General features: G+C 36.0%; 1 protein-coding gene across 2 annotated transcripts in view; it reads right to left on the bottom strand.

Annotated features, from left to right (window-relative positions):
* The window catches only part of CNST (consortin, connexin sorting protein), a 52,560-nt gene that overhangs the window by 27,288 nt on the left and 1,420 nt on the right, over nt 1-23,852 (bottom strand). The window contains exons 2-4 of one of the 2 annotated variants that reach the window (XM_080342655.1): nt 23,265-23,361; nt 9,341-9,775; nt 2,801-2,997 (exon numbers count right to left, since the gene is read on the bottom strand). In XM_080342655.1, coding sequence (XP_080198781.1) covers nt 2,801-2,997; nt 9,341-9,725 — 582 coding nt within the window. In that variant the 5' untranslated portion in view covers nt 9,726-9,775; nt 23,265-23,361. The remainder of the gene's footprint in view (nt 1-2,800; nt 2,998-9,340; nt 9,776-23,264; nt 23,362-23,852) is intronic. The other variant, XM_080342656.1, reaches the window with a different exon arrangement.

Below are 23,852 nucleotides of genomic sequence, written 5' to 3'. Positions count from 1 at the left end.
AAGCAAATTTTTCCTGTTGCATTTATAGCTCCCAGTGCTAAGGAGGTTGAATACAGAAAACAAAAATCATTCCAAAGCAGTTACTGAAGACCAGGAAAATCAAACATAAGACAGACTACATATAAAATACTTGAACACCTAAATCAATCTCTCATACTTGCTTAACAAAATGTTAAGCTGACATTAAAAGCTGCTTTAACAACTGTTACCTTAACCAATAGGTAGGAGTTGAACAATGGATCTCTATGCCTAAGCATTCAAGATATTTAGCTGCAACATCCAAAAAAACAACTTCACCCCTGGTTGGGTAATTTTATAACACCCATCTTTGACAGATCACTGCAAAAAACCAGTATATATATATATATATATGCTCACCAAGGGTTTATACACTGACAAGCTGCATATAAACCAAGAACATGGGCATGCAAACATAAGAGAAAATTATGTTCCTGTATACCAAGTTATTGCCATACCAAAGCTACATATTTTAGTTGCAGACTACTGAAACAGATTTACTATCCTCTTCCTAGTGATGCTTTTGCTTTCAACCAGCTATTTCAAAGCCAAAATTACAAGCACAGAAATGGCAGATCTTCTAGAAGAAAAGCTGAGATACCAGTTAGAAAAAATAATTTTTCTGTTTATCAAGTAAAAGTATCAGGTGTTTCCCCCTCTGCCTTGAGAACTGGCATAAAGGATGATTTATTGGACTAAAAGGGCAAAGACACCATTGTACTAGAGGCCATGCAACCAGCTGAGAGAAAGCAATTACCAAAGACAGTCAGAAAATGGGCATGCTTCTAATGAGAATCAGAATTTCACTTTGACTCAGAGTTGGTAGTAAGGAGTATCATAGAAAAAACAGACCCGATATCTGCAAAGGAAAAAGTGTAACACTGTATAGAAAATCTAACATGGTAACTGACATGTTTTTCTTCTAATTCCTCTCTGTTGACAAATAATCTTTGAGATTTGCAATAACAAAACTTACTTGTGCTTGCTAGAAAACTGGGCAGGGCTTCCCTAGAAAGCTGAGGAATCCTGGTGGCTTTGTTTGCAAACGGAATAAAATACAAAAAACATAAACCTCAGAAGTAAAAATACTTTGTTCCACAGAACTCTGCAGCATCAGTGACCTTTGCAAGCATTAACTAATTGATCTTCAGGGACAGCAAATCCTGGCTGTCTTCCTATTTGCAATGCGTGGTGTGGTAAGGGCCACGCTTGCAACGCGTGTCCAATAATTGCAGGTACCCTGATATCTGAACATTCAGGTTGAGACACCTTGTAGCTGATACTCCAATGACTCTGTGGGACCACACAAACATTCAGTCTCAAAATCTTTGGGTACTCATAATCTGAAGGGCTTAACAAGAGGGCACCTTCTGTAAATGTCTAAAGATGACTGCTCAAAAAAGACAGCGACTTGATAGAGGAGTCTAGATTACATGTTGCATATTCCTGGCTCTCAGCCTTATTACTAACCATTCTGAGCCTAGCACCTCCCAAACAAAATTGGTAAGTGACTTCTAAGGTTCCTTTTTTTTGCACATTTTGTCTGCTATCCACAGTAGTATTCTAAGGATTTCTGGAGTTTCCAAAGCTCTGTATCTATGTTTTTATATATTTAAGTACTTCTTAGATCCTGTAACAAATACTAAACAAGACAGGAAGAAAATTACATCCTATTTTAATTAAAAGTTAACCCTTAGAACAGCCCATAATATTCCACAGCCTTTAAATATTTAATTCAGGCTTCCCGCTAACAACGCCGATTGTTAATACTCGAGAAAATCTGATATAGCTCTTTATTTTACATTGAGTATTGTCATACAAAATAAAAAAAGAATGTGATAGAAGAGTATTTGCTAGACTTGGCATAAGAGAAAGTTACTGGCAGGCTGTACTAGCAATCTGAAAAGAAGACTGAAGATGACAGGTTAATTCACTGGAAAAGGAAAAAAAAATAATCTTAAGACTCCTTTTAGACGAAAACATGAATACGATCTTTAAAATCCCTTATTTTTTCCTCAGATTAAAACTTGTGTTATGACCTATTAAGGTCTGTTAGCTTTCTTTCAAAAACTCCATTCAAAATGCTTGATATTTCTTAGGAAAAAAAGAGATGGTGTTTCATTACAGCTTTGAATCTGGAAATGCAGATTCTACTCTCAGGGCTGTCATAGTTCCTGTATGACCACCAAATTCAGCATAGCTAAAAATACAAATAGTTTACACTAATGCTAAGTTTCAAAGAAACTTCAAAGAAAAAACATACTGTCCAGTTAGTAAAAAAGACTGCTTTTCATATTGCACACTATTACCTTTGGTCTCGCAGGTGTGGCAACTATGCTAAAGTTTAATCTAAGAAACCTTGACTCTCAGTATGCATGCATGAAATTCATGCTAGAAAGAAGTCTGCAACAGTAAAAAAAATTTCCAGATTTAAAATGTTATTTAGGCATCAGCTGTCTTGTATCTACACCAGTGTCTTACAAACCATGTTTAAAATATGTCAGAGTGATTTTCCTAAATCTTCCTGTGAAACTATAATTTAGTCATTTGAGGAATTAGAAAGTCCATTCTTAATAGTCCAGAATATACTTTCAAGGCAATTAATAATTTAAGATATATTAGAAGACCTTAGAGAAGATATTTGCCATGACCACCTGTTATACATCAAAATACCCTGTCCAGATATGAATATTTGCATATATTGAATTAATGCATTTTTTCCTAATGAATAAAGGTCTCGAATAAAAACAAAATTGCAACACCCCATAATCATAGGAAGTACCTGATGGAGACACAGGGGCAGTATCTTTGAATCCATCTGCTCAACCTCTTCACGGAGCAAAGAGAAAAGAGACTGCAATGTTTCTTTTTGGTGAAAGTCTTCGTTTGCTTCAACAGCACCTTCGGCAGGCACAGAATCTGAATCTGTAATAAGAGTATTTTCCTCCTTGATGGCTGTTGTTCCCACAGTAGGAATTCCTTTAAAAAGAACAAGTACTTTGATTAGGATTCAACAAATAAATTTCAATTTCAATGCAAAAATATGAATAGGAACCTAGTATCTAAATAGCACCACTGCAAGTAAACAAAATATTGGTGTTGTCAAAATTAGCTGTGATAGGTCTGTTTCAGTGTCATCTTACCAATCTGAAAAAACACAATAACATACATTAGATAATTTTGTACATATCTACCTGGGACTTGAGTTTAACTTGGAGAAAAAAAAAAACCCACCTAGTCTAAACAGTTTTACAAAGTTATTAATAAAAGACCAGGATGACCTAAAATAAAAACCTTTGTGCCTGTTGCTACAGTTTCAGCTAAAAAAAAAAAATCAATACTTTGATCCAAGCAGACAAATTTCTATGTTAAGACTGAGCTGTAATAACAGCAGAGGCAGAAAGCATGGTTGTTTGCAACACAGTTTTACTCAAAAAGGTAAAAAAGAAGGTAGGCAAGGAGAGTGTGAATGACGTTCTCAGTTGGTCTCTTCACTCCTGCCAAGGAGGTTGTACAGGGAGAAATCCTGGGAAGGAAGGATGAACAAATTTGACCTGTTCTTCAGATGATAACACAGTGATTCCTCGCAGTGATTACAGGATCTTAAAGGATAAAAAGAAGCAGATGATGACAGTGGGGTGTTCTATTGTGGGGGACAGATGTCCAGGGCAACTGTCCTGCTGAGTGAAAAGGAAGACCCCCCCTAGATAGCTGGATAGTTTATTCAAGAGTTTGGCAAATGAGCTAGTAGTAGTGGTCTACATCAGTAACCATGACACAAGGATCTGCGAGCTCAATTTAGCCTCGAGAAGAGAAGCTGAAAAAGTCAGACGTCTATGTGGAAGACTGGCAACATATCTGAAGGATAATGTAAAAATATTACAGGAAAAACTTTCTGGGTGCAAATCTCACATTTTATTGTTAGAAATGCATTTTTGAAGTATATTGCTGATCATGAATATGACGGTTATCAGGAAATGTTAAATGAGATTAGAGAAGAAGTATAGAGCAGGCAGTAGCAGTGGGAGAAAACAAATACCCATATGCAGACTGGACCAGTTTAATCACAAAGATCAGAAAATAAAAGCAATAAACGATGGTTTCCTATAACACACAGCCTTAGGAGTAATCAGAAAACTACAGTTTAGTCCATCAGTTCGTGAACTTTTTTTTTTTTAATAAAACAACATTGAATTTGACACATTTACATAGGACTGAACTTAAGAAAGAATAATCCCATAATTTTTTAAAAACAATTTAGAGAATTTGGCCACTGAAATGTGCACAATAAACTTTTATGAACCCAAGTTATGATGAGTACGTTATTCTTCCTCAACTATTAATACACTCGATTTCTGCAAATCATGTTATCATTGAAAAGCAAGACATGCGAGGGATCTGTTTCAAGTAACCATCATACTTTGACTCTGTTTCTACAGCTTGGGCACTCAGCATATTTCAGATCCCCTTATGTTCTTTGCAACCGAAACCCTAAAGTGACGATTCAGGTTTAAGATTTAGGGCTTAAGAAAGGCATTGGCTTGTCCACTCAAGGCTCCGCTGTTCTATTTTTGGTTATTTTAAATTCTTTATTAAGTAAACTATCCAGGTCAGGAGTACTAATAATCTCTGTGGGTGGCTATTTTCACAGGGCTTATTGCCAGACAAAATATGGGTCTAACTTAACATTGCTTTTTCAATATTAAGGTATTTCTCTGCTTTCCCAGTATTTATTTGGGCTTGCTGTGGGCGAAAAGCAAGCAAAGAAATAATTGAATGCAAAATTCAAGTCAGGAAGTACTTTTAGGAATGGAATTACGGCTGTCTTTACAAGTACAGCTTTTTGTTCAGCACATGATTGTGAAACCAGAAAAGAGGGTCTACATGTTCTGGCAAACCTTTTTGTTCAGAAAGAAAAAAAAAAAAAAGAAAAAGGAAAAAAAAAAAAAAGAAGCCACTTCAAATTGCACTTGATGAAGTATTTAATAATCACTTGTCATATCAAAACATGAACATCAAATGAAACATGCTCAATAGTGACTGTCAAGTTGCCTCAAGTTGCGCCAAGGTTTAGATTGGATATTAGGAAAAAATTCTTTATGGAAAGGATTGTCAGGCATTGGAACAGGCTGCCCAGGGAAGTGGTGGAGTCACTGTTCCTGGAGATGTTTAAAAGACATGTAGATGAGGTTCTTAGGGACACAGCTTAGTGCCAGTGTTGGTTTAATGGTTGGAGTCTATTATCTTGAGGGTCTCTTGCTTCATATAGTTGAGTTGTCACTCACTTGGAATAAAATTCTACCCTCAAATTACCCCCCGATTTGGAAGCAATGCCTTACAGACATCCAGGTTAGTTCTACCTTGTTCTATTTTAAACACAATACAGCATTTGTGCCTTGGTAGCACTATAACCAAGAGCTTTTCTTGAGGTAGTAACAATAATGCTAGCCCATAACACATTTATGATAAAATAAGATCCCTACTTATTTATTTTTTCTCCATGTTCATGAAGAGGGCACAGAACACTGCTTTTTTCCTGGAATCAACCAACCTTACCGTTTCAAGTAGATTTTTTTTTTTTTTTACTAAAGAGTTACATATATATTTCTGATATTTTAGGAAGCAAGGCTTAAGATTTCAATTTGCAAAGCATTCATATTTAAAAACCATCTTGTTCTGTACTAGAATGGAACCAAAGCCTTTATTAAAATAAATGTGAAAAAAACACAGAACATATGAACTCTCCAGTGGCCAGAGCACTCTCTAGGAACATGGCAGAGAGCCGGGTTCACGCTTCTGCTCTGCCAGACTCACAGAGGTTTCAACTGACATCTTTGATGCCCAGTTGAGTGTGCCAATGTTTCCTAAAACATGCAGAGAAGCAAATTTTCTCAAAATTTCCCTAAGAGTTCACAGAAGCAGCCCCATGATTGCAAAAAGTTCCAATTTTGACAGACCTTGTGAATAAAAATGACAAATGCATTTTTCAATGTTTCGCCTTTTTTGTTTTGTCAGTACTGCATGTATACAAAATTAAGATGGTTGTGCCAACTGCCTGAGAATGAGTCAGAAGTGCAAGCATGAGGCATTTGGTACCAAATAAAGTTATCAAAATAAAATTATGGATATTGTCCTCTGTTTTTTAATTGACATTTGATTTTCACACACAGTACTGTTAGCTTAAGTCACCAGTAACAGAAGTTTCTAGTACAGAAAACATATGGTAATCTTTTTTCTTTTCTAAAACATTCTTTGGTATTCAGTACCAGAAAGCGGGTTCAGGCTGATTAATTCAAGAACTATAAAAAAAAAAAAAAGGGCCAGCAAGCATTTTAAAGAATATTTCATTTTTAAGAAACGAAATTTTTAACTCAGAAGTGTTGGTGGTAAAGATATAACTCTAACTGAGTAAGCTCAAAATCTTGTTTCGTGCAGCACAGAACCCTAAATAAAATAATATAGCTTGACTATTTTTATAATTTGACCAGTTTATATTCATATATTTCATTTGCTGCAACATCAAATCCACCCCAACCACTCAATTTTCTTCTCACACCTTCAAGCTGCTTCAAGAAAGAAGGTGAATAATTTACAGAAAAAATGTACATTGCAGAACTTAACTCGGGGAAAAATTATTAAGTGCAAGTTACCATGCTATACTACGTTAAGGAATTACACAGCATGATTTTTACAATATTAAGTCACTAGTTATGCCAGCACTGATCTTTCAGAAAAAGATGAAAATATTTTCAGAGAACAGGGATAATTTGAAGTCCACATTTACAAAAATACATTGAAGCAGATGACACTTCATGAATCACTATCTCTACTGCACTAAAGTTAGTACAATTCATTACAAGGAATCCAAGTATGAATAATCAGCAAAGCTTAAATATGTCAATTTAAATTTACATAACTTCTTTGATCACCAATGTCCTCTTTAAAGAGATATATCATCATAGTCTATTCAAAACTACTATTAGTATACAAAAAGAACGTGAGAGAAATTTGGGATCTGGAAGCTGCAGATGTCTCTATTCACTCATACATCTACTACAGCATCAAGACAGCTAAAAGGAAGTGCTTCTCCAAACGATGCGTAGGTGAAATCTGGGAACTACTTACTCCAGGACATTGAAATGGACTCAAAAACCAACTGTAAGTCGGGTGACAAATTCACTGTAAGCTATTACAGTCTATCAGTTCCCACTTGGGGAGGTCCTGAATGGGCAACTGACATCAAATATCTTTTCCAGAATGGCAACATTTAACAGTTTAGCAGGAAAGAGAAGAAGATTCATAAATCTCTTCTTTAGCTGTGAGTCAAAGTAACTCATCCATGATTTCTCAGTAGTTAAAAATAAAAATTAAAAATATCACCATAATACATGTCATCCAATAATTTAGTTTGTGATTCCAGCTTGCCTGCATGATGCTTTGCTGTCACCCACTCAGGGATCTTCCTCTCTGGTTTGATCTCCTTTATTTCTGAATTTGTATGAAGACAAGAAAGCTAGTTTGGTTCTTCTGTGTAGAGGGATATTGGGGAATTGTTTTAAATAGCTGTTGTTAAAAATTAGAAGGAAGATTCTCACTAAAATAAATACACTTGCAACATCAACAAATCGTGACACAGTCACCATGTTGTGTAAAAATGGGAGAACCATCATATGAGACTATCTAAAAAGCTACAAGTAAATTAGCCCATAAGTAATGTGAGATACAATGTAATTTTATACTTTGATCTTCTTTCTAAACAGTCAAGGTCCTTTATTAATAAGTAGCAAGAGTTTGTTCATAAGAATTAAACAAAACTCTTAAGAGTTTTGGAGGCAGGATGTTCTTTGTTGTATGTTTTTACATCTCCAGATCCTTTCAATGAAATTTTCTACATTTCAGCTTTCTGCCTTAAAATTGCCATCTACTGTGCACAGCTCATTTTGTGGTACTTATGCATGAGGTGATTGCATTTATCAACAATACAAACTAACAGAGAGAGAATACAGGCAAAGCTTAACTTCCAGTGTTTGGGTGGATTTCTCTTTTTCTTCCTCTCCTCATGCTACAGACACTTCTGTCCACACGTCTGTATCACATTTCATCAACTTGTTTTCTGTTATTCCAGTCATACAGATGACTGGTTCTCAATTAATCCTGCCAATCTCTTGTTTTAATTAAATATTTTCTTCTATTTTTAAACATTAAATCTACAGTTGAAATATATACTTAATTACTTTCTGCATCATTTAATAAGAACTCATTCTCCCTATGATGACAGATTTCAGGATTCTCTTCTCTCTACTACAAAATATAATTTTTCTCTTCTAGATTTTGCCTATAAGTACAAGATATGGAATGCAACGCTTCCTTCCCTTCCTTTCTTTATGTATTCTATAGTCCTTTTCAGATTAGGCCATAAAAGTCTTGCCATTTAGCAGGAAAACTGTATTTTAAAACTATTTTAAGTAGCCAAATTCCCCATCTTCTCAGTCTTTAGATTAAAAAAACAACACATGGGGGGGAAAAAAAGCAGGCATGATTCAGTTGTTCCAAGCAACTTCCAAAGATACTTATGCAGTGAAACACATTGATTTTAATTAATACATTTGCAGCACTATGACATATAAGCTTAATGATCGACGGCAAAAACCTAATACAATAACGCATTCTATTGATGCAGACAAATCCTACTCATTGAAAAAGAGAAGAAACATCTCAAATAAGAATATGTAATAAAGATTTACACTCTCCTTATTCATATCCAAAAGATCTGAAGGAGAAGTAACATCAAAAATTGGTAGAAACACATTTGTTGAATGGCTCATTACCCAAAATGCATCTCCTAGGACTATCTATTAAGCTTTGAAAAATTTAAGTAAATTTGGCAGCAGCAGGCCAAGGTCAACTTATTTCATACTCATACCAAGATTTCAAATCTTGACACTGGATCAAGACACCAAAATCTTGCACTCGAGCACAATGTTCAAACGAACAAAATCGTATTGCCTGAATTCCTGGCTATTCTGATTTGGAAGTCAGCCCAATTTCCATACTTAAACTCTGCACCTCCCTCTACTCGTGCTCCCTTAACATGTCCCATTTGCTACACAGCGAACATGGAAATATGGAAGATGAAAACATCTAGAAATGAATCTGATTCGGGACAATTAACAGTTAACGGAAAGAAAATTTAAAAAAATTGTTAGTGAAATTTAAAAAATAATTAGTATGACAACTGAAATATATCTTATTAGCTCACAGATTAGAACTGCAGTGTTATTATTTTAAGTAAACAGAAGAAAAATATGTTTATCTAGAGTACCTTTAGATTTTTTACTGGAGCTTCTTTTGCTTCTTGGACTTCTTTTTCCACCTGGTTGTTTTTCTGTAATACGCTTTTCCTCCAGCTGGGGTTCCATATGGACATTTACAGATCTCTCAGTCTCACCTTCCTTGCAGTTTGGGGTACAGTCTCCACTGTCCATATTCTCATTATTATTGATGCTGTCCTGCTCACCTTTATTCTGCCGCCCCATAGCAATGCTACTACTGGTCAGAACCTTATTCCCATCATTCTCAAGTTGATTTTCATTTTCATCAGCTGAAGAAACCAAACGAGATGTCAAACTTTCCACCCTATAGTCAGCACGAAGACTGTCCTTTGAGTCTATTTGTAGGTCATTTGGTGGAAATTCTCTGTCATCCATTAGAGCGTTACTTGTTGGAACACTTAATCTCCCTCCAACTATTTTTAGACCTAAAACATAAAACCAGAAGAAATATTTATAATATGTATATTATAATGGATGAATAACCTTGTACTTAATGACAGCCAATAAAGAATCGCATTAGCCAAGTGATACAGTTTAAAAGTACGAGGAAATTCTTTCGAAAAGTAGTACCCGGCCCAATTTTAAGTCTTAAACCGAAGCATATCGACATTAAAAAAAACCCACAAACAATTATCTATAAATTTGTATTTTTATGCAATTATAATCAGTTCCAGTTACCTGACTAATAGCATAGCTGATCTGTACAGCAGTGTTCACAGTGTTATAGCTGAGGTAACAAGAAAAACAAAAAGATAAACAGAAACCACCCTCACCACTCCCCCTTAAATCCACGGCTAAAACAAAAGCATTCTTGTCACATAAGATCATGGTTTGCCTGAAATAAAAATAAACCAGGGAGGAATAAAAGCAGAACAACTTTTAGTTCTGTCACTGATGGTATCACATCAAATAAGCAGATAGGTTAACTCTGTTACAAGAATTAGATGCAAGTACAACCTGTTTATTGACTCAAACTGTCACTTTATTTTCAAAAAAACATTCAACATGTCTTCAGTACACACAGAAGCAGATGGTTTGTTAATAAAAAAACCCTAATCCCCCACCTACTCTCAGCGGGGGTCAATTTTCCCTTTTTGTGATCATGCAACTCTAAGCAATGCTGCAATTAGATGCATATTCAGAGGAAAAAAAAAAAGGTAACTCTTAGCAGCAGAGCTAACGGTACTTATACAGGACTGTTACTCTATCAGTTCCTACCTTTGGCTTTTAGAAGCATGGCAATACTGCTGGTTTCACTTAGCAGCTATATAGGTGAAATACAGCTCCGTTATGTATATCTCATTAGATTTAGCTCACATATTTGAAAAAGCAAAGCCAAAAATCAGGAAGCACTCTTCTATTATAGAAGAGCTAAGACAAGCTTCCTACAGTAGCTTCCTATTCTTTCCTTTAAATTAAAAGCCATTTGTCTTCACTAGCCTTTCTTCAGTCTTATGTCCTGGTATACACAACAACCAAAATAACAGAAATACACACTTGCTAAATATGCATGATAACATTTCATTTTACTTGCTAGAAGAAATCAAATTGCAGAAAATTGAAGAAATGCCTTAGAGAATAAGGAGGTTTTCCTTCACAGACAGAAACACATTTCTGTTAAAGATTACTAAAAGGATTTTCCCCAAATTATTCCTCCACAACCTTTGTGTTTGCTAAAAGGACTAGAAAAAAGAAAACATCACTCGTGTCTTGCAGAAGAACAAGAAGGAGGATTCAGGGAGCTACAGGCTGTTCAGCCTTACCTCAATCCCTGGAAGGTGATACAGCAAGTAATCCTAGAAACCATTTTCAAACACATGAAGGACAAGAAGGTCATCAAGAGCAGTCAGAGTGGATTTATGATGGGTAAATAGTGCTTAGCCAACTCAATAGGCTTCTACGAAGAGGTGACTGTCTCAGCAGGGGAGGGGAGAACAATGGATGCGGTTTACCCGCACTTTGGTAAGGCTTTTGACAGTCTCCAGTAACACTCACAGACAAACATACGAAGTACAGGACAGATGAACAGTGAGGTGGACTGAAAACTGGCTGAACAGGTGGACCCAGGTGTTGCGATCAGCTAAATGAAGTCCAGCTGGAGGCCAGTCACTAATGGTGTGCATCCAGGGGTTGACAGCAAGGCCAGTACCGTTCACTAATGATATGGGTGATGGACAGGGACAACCCTCAGAAAGTTTGCAGATGATACACCAGATGTTTCTTCTGCCATTTGCAGGGACCTCAACAGGCTGCAGAAATGGGCTGACAAAAATTTCACGTGGTTCAACAAGGGAGAATGCAAAGTCCTGCACCTGGGAAGGTACAACCAGATGCACTGACACACATGGGAGTTCACCCAGCTGGAAAGCAGCCCTGTAGAAATGGACTTGGGGGTTTTGGTGGACAACAACTGACTAAGAGCCAGCAAAGCGCCCTTGTGGCATCTTGGGCTGCATTAGGAAGAGCAGGTCAAGGGAGATGATCCCTCCTCTCTACTCAGCACTGATGAGATACACCTGACTGCTTAATCCACTTCTGGTTTCCCCAGTCCAAGAAAGACATGGACTTACTGGAGCAGGTCCCGTGCATAGCCACAAAGATGACTCGGGAGGTGAGGCTGAGAGCACTGTGATTGTTCAGCCCGCAGAAGGCTTATCATAGGGGTGTCTAACCAACATACGTAAATGTATGGTAGGAGCAAATAAATGTAACAAACTCTTCTCCATGGTATCCAGTGAAAGCATAAAAGGCTATGGACACAAACCAAATACAAGAAACTCTGTTCAAACATACAAGAAGCTTAGCTTGTAAGGGTGATTGAACACTAGAACAGGGTTGCCCAGAATAGGTTGTGGAGCTGCCATCTTTGGAGGTATTCAAAACCCAACTGGTCATTGTGCTGAGCAGTACACTAGCTCTCCTTGCTTTGAACAGGGCTGGGGGCTGGACTAGACAACCTCCAGAGGTTCCTTCCAACATTAACTGTAAGATTCTAAGACTGTGTATGGTGGGATCATTAATTAGATACAGGCCACAACAGGAGGGAAAACAGGTGTAAATCACACCAAGAACTTCACTCAGACACTGTGTTCTTAAGTCAAATGTGTATGCACAGTTGATTTACAGAAACTCTAAAATTTGCTCGAATTTCTTTCTCCATTTGTGGGATTAGGAGGTAATTAAAAGGAATGACACAAGTCTGTGGAGTCCGAAAGGACAGCACAAAAGCTATTCTGTGCTCATATGCATTCCAGGTACCGGAACTACTGCTGACCGTCTATGCTGTAAGGGTGCACAGGCAGTAGAGACTTTACAGCATTAACTCTTCGTACTTGTCCACTCCTCTTTCTTCACTACTTTCAATTATTCTGGCCCGTGGTGATTGCCCTCTACACCTGTCCCAAAATATTTTTTTGTTAGCATTTCTGAACAGCTTATTTCTAAAGACTTTAATCTTAAAAACACATCAATTTTGTTGAGCTAACAGTTGCCAGGAAGCATATTAATACCACCTTCAGTACTCTAAGCCTTCTTAGCAAAAGTTTACTTCTCCTCCGCTCAGGTATTCCTGGTCCCCTGCATCAAATACTGTTCTACTGGTTTTACAGGAGTGGTAAGACCTGGGTAACATCTACTCTTAGACAACACTTCAATTTACACATGCTCTTTAAAGGTTAGGAATTGGACAGGCATACACCAGGGGAGGTTCCAAGGACTGCATGCCAGTATTGTCAAGAAGAATGTCCTAGGAGTTCCAAGGAAGCATGCAGAGGGCAATAAGCCACCACCAGCTGGGCAACACAGAAGCAGAAGTCCCCACCAACTAGGACAACTCCATCTCTGCTTCCAACCTGAAGACCTTGTTAACCTTTTCCAGCCATATCAGTCTAACAAAAAAATACTGTCTATCCTATAGCATACAAGCTGCACCAGGGGAAGTTTAGACTGGCCATGAGGAAGCATTTCTTTGCCGAGAGGGAGGCCAAACATTGCAACAGGGTTCCTAGAGGGATGGTCAATGCCCCAAGCCTGTCAGCCTGCACTTAACAACATGCTTTAACTTTTGGTCAGGCAGTCAGACTACATGATCATTGTAGGTCACTTCCAACAGAAACATTCTATTCTATTTGAGAAGAATCATGACTTGTACACTAGAGACACAAGTCATAATTTCCTTTGGCAACCAAATAAAAGAATATGTTTTCCTTGAGCACTACAAAGACAAAGAAGGGAAAACTAGAGGAGACATCTACCTGGAGAATGCATCTATCCATTCATTACAAGGATGCTCCTTAATCAACCCTTTTCTTTCAAAGACAGTCAAACATGAAATCAAAGGTTAAAAGGAGGATGGAACTTAATCAGACTAGCAAGAATCTGAACCAGAAGATGCTATTTACAGACACCCATAGCACAATTATGTTGATTTACTGATGATAGCTGTTCTAAATAATTAAAAAAAAAAAAAATCCCAAATACCACGTTAAACTTGAAAGGTTCACTTCTTACTCCTTCTTACTCTTCCTAACACATGAAACAATAACTACTGCTGCTCTCCCCAGATCATAGATTAAATGATATATCAAGCAAAAGAGGTTGAAGTAAATTGCCCAAAGCCAATGAAGAAGTAGTTTTAACAGCGGTAATTAAAAATCAGGATCTCCTACCACCACCCTCATCTCCACTCTCATTTCTGTCAGTAGCCAACAATTTATCCTTTCAACAGCCATCACAGGGCAACAGAAACATGAGTGCACTTGAACAAGGTGTTTCCTATTAGATTGTGCAAAATGAGGAAAAGACACTTTTGACAAGTGACATTTTCTATAGAGGAAGCTAGCATTTCGATAGAAAATATTTACTCATTTCCTTTTACCATGTGGCTAAAATTATAGTCTCGTTCCAGTTGAGAGGCTGGAGAGCTTCTGCAGCTAGCATAGATCAACATTTCTTGGTTTATTGCTTGAAACTCAATATTTCTCCAAATAAAAGTAGCTCTGAAAGTCTCTATTCCTTTCTATAACCCTTATGACTCTTTAGAGAAAGAGCTAGATTGAAGAGTTTAGAACAGTCTTCGCCTTGATCTTTTAAAAGGATTTTTTTCACCCCCAGATGAAACACTTTTTTTGCTTCCTAGTTTTCAATGTTGCTGTTATTCCTTTTGACCTTACCAAGGCACCAGGCAGATACCAGAGTGATGCTAAGTCCTGTGAGAATTAACTTCAGCTATCTAAAAACACAAGTAGAAATGCATATTTATAAACAAAAATCAAATGAAAAACACTAGTTGTTTGAATTATATTTAACAGACCATTAACACACAGTTACAGTATTTACTGTTTTGTCTTTGAAATGAATTCTACACACAAACAACATTCTAAGAAAATATTTGCTTCTTCCTAAGCATATCTTTCCTCTTGCCAAGTGGCTAAAAGACAAAGTCTGTATTGAAGAAATTAGTTGTATGCTTGTTTGCTTTAGGACAAACAGTATGTACATTACAGAAATATCATGGTGCTCACTTCTATTTTAAGTTAATTTCAATTTTCAAAAACCTGTGTTCTTCAGCATTCTCTTTCATTTACTTCATATAATTTCAACAACTTTTTTAGTTGCTCATTTCTGTGTGTGTGCAGAGCCTTTCATCCATCTATCCTTACTAAGGAAATGTAACCTTAAATAACAGTTGTTTGTATTATATTCTGAAAAAAGGGATGAACTGGGATCTTTCCTGATCTGACACAGCCAAAATTTTAAGAAAGTATTAAAAAAAAAACCAAACCAAAACCACAAACACACACCACTACCACCTCCCTAGCCCCTCATACTAAACACAGCTCCTTTATTCTGGAAAGCTTGTGGATTTTGTCAGTGTTTACTGAATATATAGCGTAGTATTTCATTTGCTAATCTCAGAAGTATCTTAAAGAACAGATCAAGATCATAACACCATTCTTGCTGTCAAAAGGCTAAAAAGGTTCTAATACCCAAAAAGTTTATAGCATTTTTTTTTTAATTCCATTTGACTGCCTTCAAACAGTTCCTCTGCCAAAGACACTATTGTTCCTCTTTCATTCTCATGCCACTTAATTATTCTATGTTAATTAGGGAGATTTAAGTCTTAATTCTTTGAAAGTCAGTCTCCCCACTATATCACCTATATTGCTCCATTCAAATTGAATGGGCATTTCAGATTGGTTCCCAGTGTTGCTTCTACTCAATCTTTTCATTAACTTTGATGAAAAAACACAATAGCTATATAGAATCTGAAGTTAGAAATAGTCATAAGTATTTTTGAGTATTTAATTCAAAATTAATGGTAGCAATAAGTGCTCCAAAAGGAATAACATGAAATTGACCAACAGACCACATTGTGTCTTTCAGAATAAATGAAGTACATGTATATGAAATAGGGATTAACCAGTCATTCTGTTCTGATGAAAAGCATCCCGCGAAAAGATACCGAACAGAAAACTGAGTGTGAGTCCAAGGATTTTTTTTCTCCTGAGATATAATACGGCAAGTGTTACAGGCACAAGAGCATCCATTATGTCCTATCAGACACTAATCAATTACAGCCGTGTATTTTTGTTTTGTGCAAAATAGACAAAAAACAAGACATACACAAGAGAACCCGGATTACAGTGAGGTGAGAGTTCTAGAGAGGAGTGGACAGCACTAGAGGTGGTAGCAGTTATTCAGCCTAGAAGAGGCTGCCATATAAACAACCAAACAGGCTGTCTAGAGATGTCGTGGAATCCCCATCCTTTTAAAGAAGTTAAGCAAGTCTCAGCTCTAAGGAAAGTTAAAAAATAGATAGTATCTAGGATTAAGAATATTTTTTAATATAATATGAGCAGCTTCACAAGTCCTAGAGAAAAAATATTCACTCTGATTCTGTGAAAAGGAAATAGTATTTTTAAAAACCATTGTCTTGACAGAGTTGGTGCTTCTACCACTAGAACACAAAAAGAAAAACTGTAGAAACACTGAAATTGAAAAAATTACTAAACCTAACCCATATATTTCTTAAAAAGAATAAATCTGTTGATCTTTCTGATAGATGGTGTAAAGATACAGTATCTCATTTCGCATTGAGAAATAATCTACTAGAAATTAATACAAACCAACCCGAAAACTATCATGGCCACACAAAATCAAAACATGTATGGCAAATTCTTATTATTGCACATTAATTTCAATATACAAGGAATCATTTTAATCTCATTTTATGAATAGTTACATTTACTACCAAAATGAAGATGCAGCAACAGAGAAGGAACTCTAGATGACAGAGTAGCTGCATGGCACTATCTAAAAATAAAAACTACATACAACATACCATTATGAGTTTGTTAGCTTGCGAGAAAAAGGACAATGCTTCCTCTGCTGTTACAGGAGCTAATAAACAAAAGTCCATATGTTCTTTTGAGAAACCACAAGTGCAATTTCTCTACAACTGTTTGCTGCTTCTGTTGATTTGGAAGCCAAGATACACCTAAAGAAACCTGGAATATTATCACCAGATTGCTTCAGAGTGTCCTTGCCTCACCACAGTCAAGAAATGAACACCAAAAAGTACTAGTTGTTGAAGAGGTACTTGATCATCACACAATTTGCTGCAAGAAGGAAAGAGACAGCAGATAAAGAAGGTAGGCAATTCATTTAGCTATAATCATCTCACAAAGCCAGATCACTTCCAGCTAGCAGAATTCTGTTCTGCATTGTGCTTTATGTGCAACATTTAATGGTTGGTATGCTGCTATGTGTATATTTCCATTATCCAACCGCATATCTCCGCATAAAAAAAATTACCATACTGTTGTGCTGTCTTATAGTATAGACTCACTAGTAGTTTATCATTTCACAAGATAGTCTTACATCCAATCTCATTACTGGATAGCCTTACTATGAGAGAATCTCATTATCATGCTCCTGGCTGTTCAGTTTGCCCTAAATTCAGCTTTAAAATAATGTACTAGGGCTAAAAATATCTTTATAGGTGTTTTCTGCTTCTCTGTCTGATACATGGTTTAGGACGTTTGTTTCTTCAAACATGTTAAGTCTGCTGTCCTCCAAGAAGCATTGAGACACGGGAGTGGTTGGTCTAATTTCACTGAATTAAACAAAAAATGTCTGAGCATGAACACTTTGGTGGTTTGGTACTTTCTGACACTGAAGTGACATTTCTCAAGTGGCAGTGGCATTTAAGGGCATGATGATCTTTACATCTATAAGCAGCAGGAATAGTGAGGTTTTGAGAGGAAGTTCTGCATGTTATTTTCAACTTCTAAGCTTCCTAGTCATATTGCTTATTCACAGCTTTAATAAACAATGATAAACATATACTGCCAGGCATAATCTACTCTTCCACATTTAACATTACTATAAAAATACGTTTTAGTCAGCAGCCAAATACAAAAGGTTTGTCTGGAAACAAACAGCATCTTTTATTAGAACATATGACAGACTTCAGACAAAAATTTCATACAAGCAAGCTCTTTTTTTCAGCACTCAAAATATACAATGATCAGTCCTGCAAGCGTCTGAAAAGTTTTGGGTTTCAAGCTTCAAGAGGCCAAATTTCACTGAACGGTATAATATAAAAGGACCTCACCATCTGATGTGTTCGTTTTTTTTCTTGTCTGCAGCAGAACACCAGAACATATCTCACTTAGAAGCAGAAAGGCAGTAGAATAGATTGTTTTGTCAGGATGGAGAAACTCCCCTCACTGCAGTGCTTTTATAAACAGTCTAGACAAACCTCCGTCAGGAATAACCTATGAGTAATTGGTCCTGGTTTAGGATGCATGAATCTCCTTTTAAGTCTTATGAGAAGTAATTTGCCTTTTTTGATTTTTATGTTTTCCTTCTAATTGAACAAGTCCCAGATTATTGTTATACTTCAGAACTGTTCACAAGCTTCATTAAAAACTTCCTACTAGACAAATTTATGCATCTTTTGTAAGATGGGTACTTCTTCTTACAGGGAAAAAGAAAAAAAGTCCTGCAAATCAGTAAAGACTATTTTTATGAGAACTAATCAGTTCAGCTCTCTCTTATTCAAATCTTTATTTTACCAGGCCCTAAGAAAGCTGATATATCCTATCACCTCAAAAGAGGTAGCTAAAACACGCACAATGATCTAAAATCCCTCATGATCTCAGGCAACAACTTTAAACATGTATGAAAAGGCAGAAATGACAGAATACAGTGCCTTGAAATGGAAATGCAGGAAGAATGAGGCAATTCTGTAAAATTGCCCATCTGAAGAAACAGAAGTTTTCAAGACTTCCTGACATTTGAATTTCATAGTGAGATTGAATTCCACAATTGACACCTGAGGGATGAGCAAGTTTTATAGCCTTCATCAATACAAAGAAAATTAGTATGGTCGAAGTATTCAGTTAGGTCCTAAATCGTATCAAAGCCAGAAGCAACCACAAACAGAATGGAAATTTGTCCATAAAATTTATCAAACAATTCTTGTCTGCAAGTATCACACACTTGTGGCCCCTTTGTTATCAGGCCTGCAGGTCCAACTGGAAGGTTAATCAAGAAAAAAGCTTACTCAGAGCTTCAGTAATTGTCACCATTAGAAAATTCGAATATCCAGCAGCTCTACCAAAACGTTGCATCAGTAGGTTTTATATTTCAGAAGGGAAGGATGGCCTAGGTTCTACATTATTCAGTGTCAGATACAAATGGCTGAGATCAAATCCTTTCTTTACTCTGAACCTCATCCATGAAGTTTGTCAGACTTACATAATCTTTAATTAAATTCTTAACTACAAAATACTGCTTTATTTCACAGGGATGTAAAAAAGACGTATACACTAAGAAAGACTGTGAAATGGATATTTTGGTAAAGGGACCATACAAGGACTGTAAAGGACTACAAACCACTTAAATCTGGGTTTTTTTGCTGTTCAGAGAGTGCATGCATGAGTGAGAACTCAGTCATGTATAAACCAGATAAGATCTATGTTAAACAAATCACAATCCCCCCCAAATTAATCACTGGTGTAACTTGGTTAAAGTTAATGAAGCTGCGACCACTTAAACCCAGTGGTAAATTTAGCCTTGAGTGCTGTTTCACCTCTCCCTTTTCCAACAGGATGTTATTATGGTAATTCATTTCAGCTCTAACTGCATAAATAGATGCTGGCTATATTAGCTGTCTCTAATAATTTACACATATTTTTGATTAATAGACCTTGGTGAGGTTTTCTGTAGCACACAATTATAAGTTTTTCTATTAGAATTTAAATGTATGTTTGTAGTACTTGAGACTGTAAACAGACATCTAATTTGTTTCAGATCGTTTTTCAGAAAACTCTTATTATCAAGGCCACTTTAGGTAGTAGTTTCCATTTAAAAAAAAAAAAAAAAAAAGCACATTTCCATTACAAAGTCCCAAATATCATAAACATTAATAAAACCTAGCATCAATACTGTAAGAGGGTAAAAGCTAATTCCACTTAAAACCCAAAGATAGTTTAAATGATACCAACACAGGAAGATATTTACAGCCTATACAGATGTTGAATGCTTACTATTTATCCTTGTACTAATGATGTCATATTCCAATGCTAAAATAGTAGACTTCAATAGTCTTCCATGAGAAAAAGAAAAATCCAGATTAGAAACTACACAGCTACCAAAACAACACTGGATAAAGGGTAATTTTATATGCCAGCTGTTATAAAATCTTGCTGGGATCAAATGTGCAAGCTCTGCACTGTGAATATCACTTTATTTTATAGAGATGAATAAAGGAAGATGACAAAATATAACTGAACAACTTAGAGACCTGTCAGCTTCAGGGCAGAAGCACCCTAAATTGTTTATTTTGCCACGAGTCAACAGTAAAACCAACAACAGAATGAACTACACCTGAACTGTGATGCAAGTTATGCTGACACATTGCTCTAAAGTAGTAAGATCACCATGGGCTCACTTTGAGGTTAAAAGTACACAAAATTCCAAGTTTTACCCATTAGGAAAGAAACTCCACAAGGCTCATTACAAATGTCCATATTATTTAAATGACATATTCATCAACTGAATCTAAAAATCTTCCTATCATGCTCGCATTGCAAAGATAAAACAAACACCAGAATTATGTTTTTTAATCCCAAAGTTATTTTGAATTAACCTCAATTTGCCCTGCAGTGTAATATTATTTTTCCAAACGAAAATAAAACAAGAAAACTAAATGAATCAAAGAATACAGAAAAGCAGTGTTAAAGTTCATATTATAAGGCCACAAGATAGTAATTCTGCTTGGACAGATAGTAGTACTGGAACAGTATAAATAACTTCATGCTACTAAGCAACTCTTCATAAAAAAAACAAGCATGCAACACATCAAAATTCAAAATTTCTCTACAGAAATATTTGTCACTAATATCATTTCTCCTCTACACTTTCCTTATAAGTTAGCAACACATTTTCAAAGACATCACAGTTATACAGTAAGTAGATAATTAAGAAAAATAAAAAACAAAAAAAAACAATTTAGGGTGACCAGCTCTTGAACAAGATAACATTGCCAAAGTGCTTGAAATACTTATGACAAGATATACACACATGGGCTGAATGAACGGGAGAGTCAGGAAAATGTGCCCGTCAGAACTCAATGAAGACCAATTCTGAGAGAAGTAAACAGAAGATGCACCTATTCGAATGTTTTTACTTCTGTCCGCAAAGGTTTAATAGTACTTTTTTGCAGGCACACAAAAAATATTTGCAGTAAATTTAGTGCTGATGAAAGATGCCAGATTGATAGCTCTAGGGACTGAGTTTCTCTGTACACACAGAACAGATATAGCACAGAGTGAGAAAGTTTGTACCCCTGCCAAAATGCCTTACAATACACAGCTTATGCAACAGTCTTCACACCACAGAAGCCTTTGCCTCTCCACTGAAAATGTCAAAAATATTGCTGCTTAGTGTTTATTATAAAGGAAAATAAGATGTGGACACTGTTATTAGCATCAGTAGGGACAGAACTCAAGGCATCGGCTCATTTTAAAATGTTTATTTTTGTGCTGAATGGCTCTTTTTTCAGTTGTGAACTTTGCTGCAGTGTTTGGAAGGCTGCAAAGTCAGCCCGCACCTGGTGTGAAAATGCCTTCCTATTAAACAGCATGTTATTACAACAGAAAAAACGAGGAGTGGTTTAACATTTTTTTTTCCAAATAAGATTATATTAACATACACAGCTATACACCTAGAGCTCAGAAACTACGAGAAAGGAGAACTAACTTGATAGCTTCACTTAACTGGTACCTGAGCACCCACTCCCAGCGATCTGCACAATTGATCTAGCCCACTTTTAATGGACAGTCATTCCCTATTAATCAGGTTTCCAGCACTAGGCTGGAAGTTACACTGTCACATGGAGCAGGCAGGCTTCCAAGGAACCTTGGATTCTTATTTCCCTTACTACTAACAGCTTGGCCAAACAGCAAAAAAACTCCACCCCATGCCATCCCCAAAATCCAAGTGTCCATCTCTTTTTCATTGTCAACAGCTTACACAAAGAAAAGCAGTGAGTTAAGGTTTATAGAGCATAGTGGCTATAAATACAGAATTGCCAACCTCATTATAAAGACCAATTTTCACTTAGAAGGGTGATGTCCAATACAACCCACAGGTTTCAAACCTACTGAATCACAAACTGGATTGTGGCACAGGATTACATGCTACTTCAGTAGCGATGTTTCCTTTGTGCATGCATGGGCTTGGAGTGGGAGACAAGGATGACAAGGGAATAGGACAAAACAATGAGGCCACTCTCTGATTGATTTTTAAAGAATAATTCTTCCTAGAGACTATTTTCCTAAGTGCATAGCACTTAAAGCACTTTTGAAGAAATCTCTTACTCCTCCTCCTCCTATTTTCCTTAGTCACCATCCAAAGTATTACAAGATTATTAAAGTACGCAGAATAAAATATGTGAAAACGGTAACTGCATAACATGTAAGCCTTTCAATATATGCATAATTAAAATCAAAACAAATGACAACAAAACAAACAAACAAACCCAAACCAACACCCAATCAACATTAAGAGTAAAGCTTAAGATTAATTTTACGAGTAAATGATAAAATTGTATATGATTAATAAAATCAAAAGATAAAGAGTTTCTGAAACAATTATATGCTAACAAACTTAATTTGTATTCTGAGACTCTAATGATAAGCATCACTACCAGGCCAAGAAAAATTATGATCCTGCAAATTTCCATTTACACACCTCTTGGGTTTTTTCTTTTGTGCAAGATGAGAATTCTACTGAATTTGTACTTTAAAATTAAGTATGGCATAAGAGTTTGAAAAACTGAAATAAAGATACTACTGTAATTTTCCCCCTTACTTAGAAAAGCTTTTCAATATTTACTATGGCTAAGAGGTTAATACATGGCAAAATAGTAGTAAAAGATCAATGCTTTAATATTAACTTAAAACATAAACTTTAAATGAAGCCAAATAAAAGTAAGCGTAAAGGACATTTAGAACCATTGAGCAGAAGAAATATCTCTTTACTGATCTTTTAACCCATGCAACTAATGGGCTTTTTTGGGTCAAGTATAAGTTGGAATCCAATCAAACTGGTAACCCTTTTGATTCCTTCTCTGATTTATTTCAAAAAAACACTAATTAGGAGGAACCAATAATTTCAGAGCACCCAACCATGCACTTAAATTACAATGATATAAGGCTCTATGATGTAAGATTGTAAATTCAAATATTTGCATGTCACAATAGCTCGATTGAACTAGAAAATATATGCCACAATGAGCTATTAACTTACAAATAACTGCTCAAATGTCCTTGGGATACACTTTAATGCATTAAATAATTCTATGCATTGTAATTTCTAAACAAAAGATGTACAAAAACTTGCCATTTTCCTACGGTTTCAACAGTTTCTCAAGGATAATGACCAGGTCAGAAAGAGGTAGTCCTGTATGCATGCAAGATTCAGTATGTATCTGGCAGTTCTGGAGGAAAAGAAAAACAAACAAAAAAATAATAAATTTATCATATGGAGATCTACAGTTCGATGCAGGCAAGTGCTAAACTAAAGTAAATAAAAATATGAAGAAAAGTGTATAATTTCTAGTGTATAAAGAATGTCGGGGCATTTTGGCTTTACTTAGCAAAGACTCTTCTGAATTGCATCAATTACTCTGAACAACCCATTCAAAGATGACCCTAGCACTTCTAAGTGCTTTGACTAGGAACCAAATATTCCAAAACTCTTTAATTAATCTTAAAATACATGGAATACAACACGCTAATATAGTTACCATACCTAATCTTTCTGTGGCCATAGCTATCAATTATCCTTGATAAGGAAAGCTGAATTAGGACATTACTAAACACTTGCTCTAAGAAAACCAAGTTCTGCTCAATGTTCTAAAAGTCCTATGAATTACTGAATTATCAGACTAATTAGTAAGAGAGGAAAAAAGCTATTAAAAAACAAAGT

This window comes from Nesoenas mayeri (assembly GCF_963082525.1).
Source record: "Nesoenas mayeri genome assembly, chromosome: 3".
NCBI classification, from domain to species: Eukaryota; Metazoa; Chordata; class Aves; order Columbiformes; family Columbidae; genus Nesoenas; species Nesoenas mayeri.
This window is presented reverse-complemented; position numbering and strand designations above follow the sequence as displayed.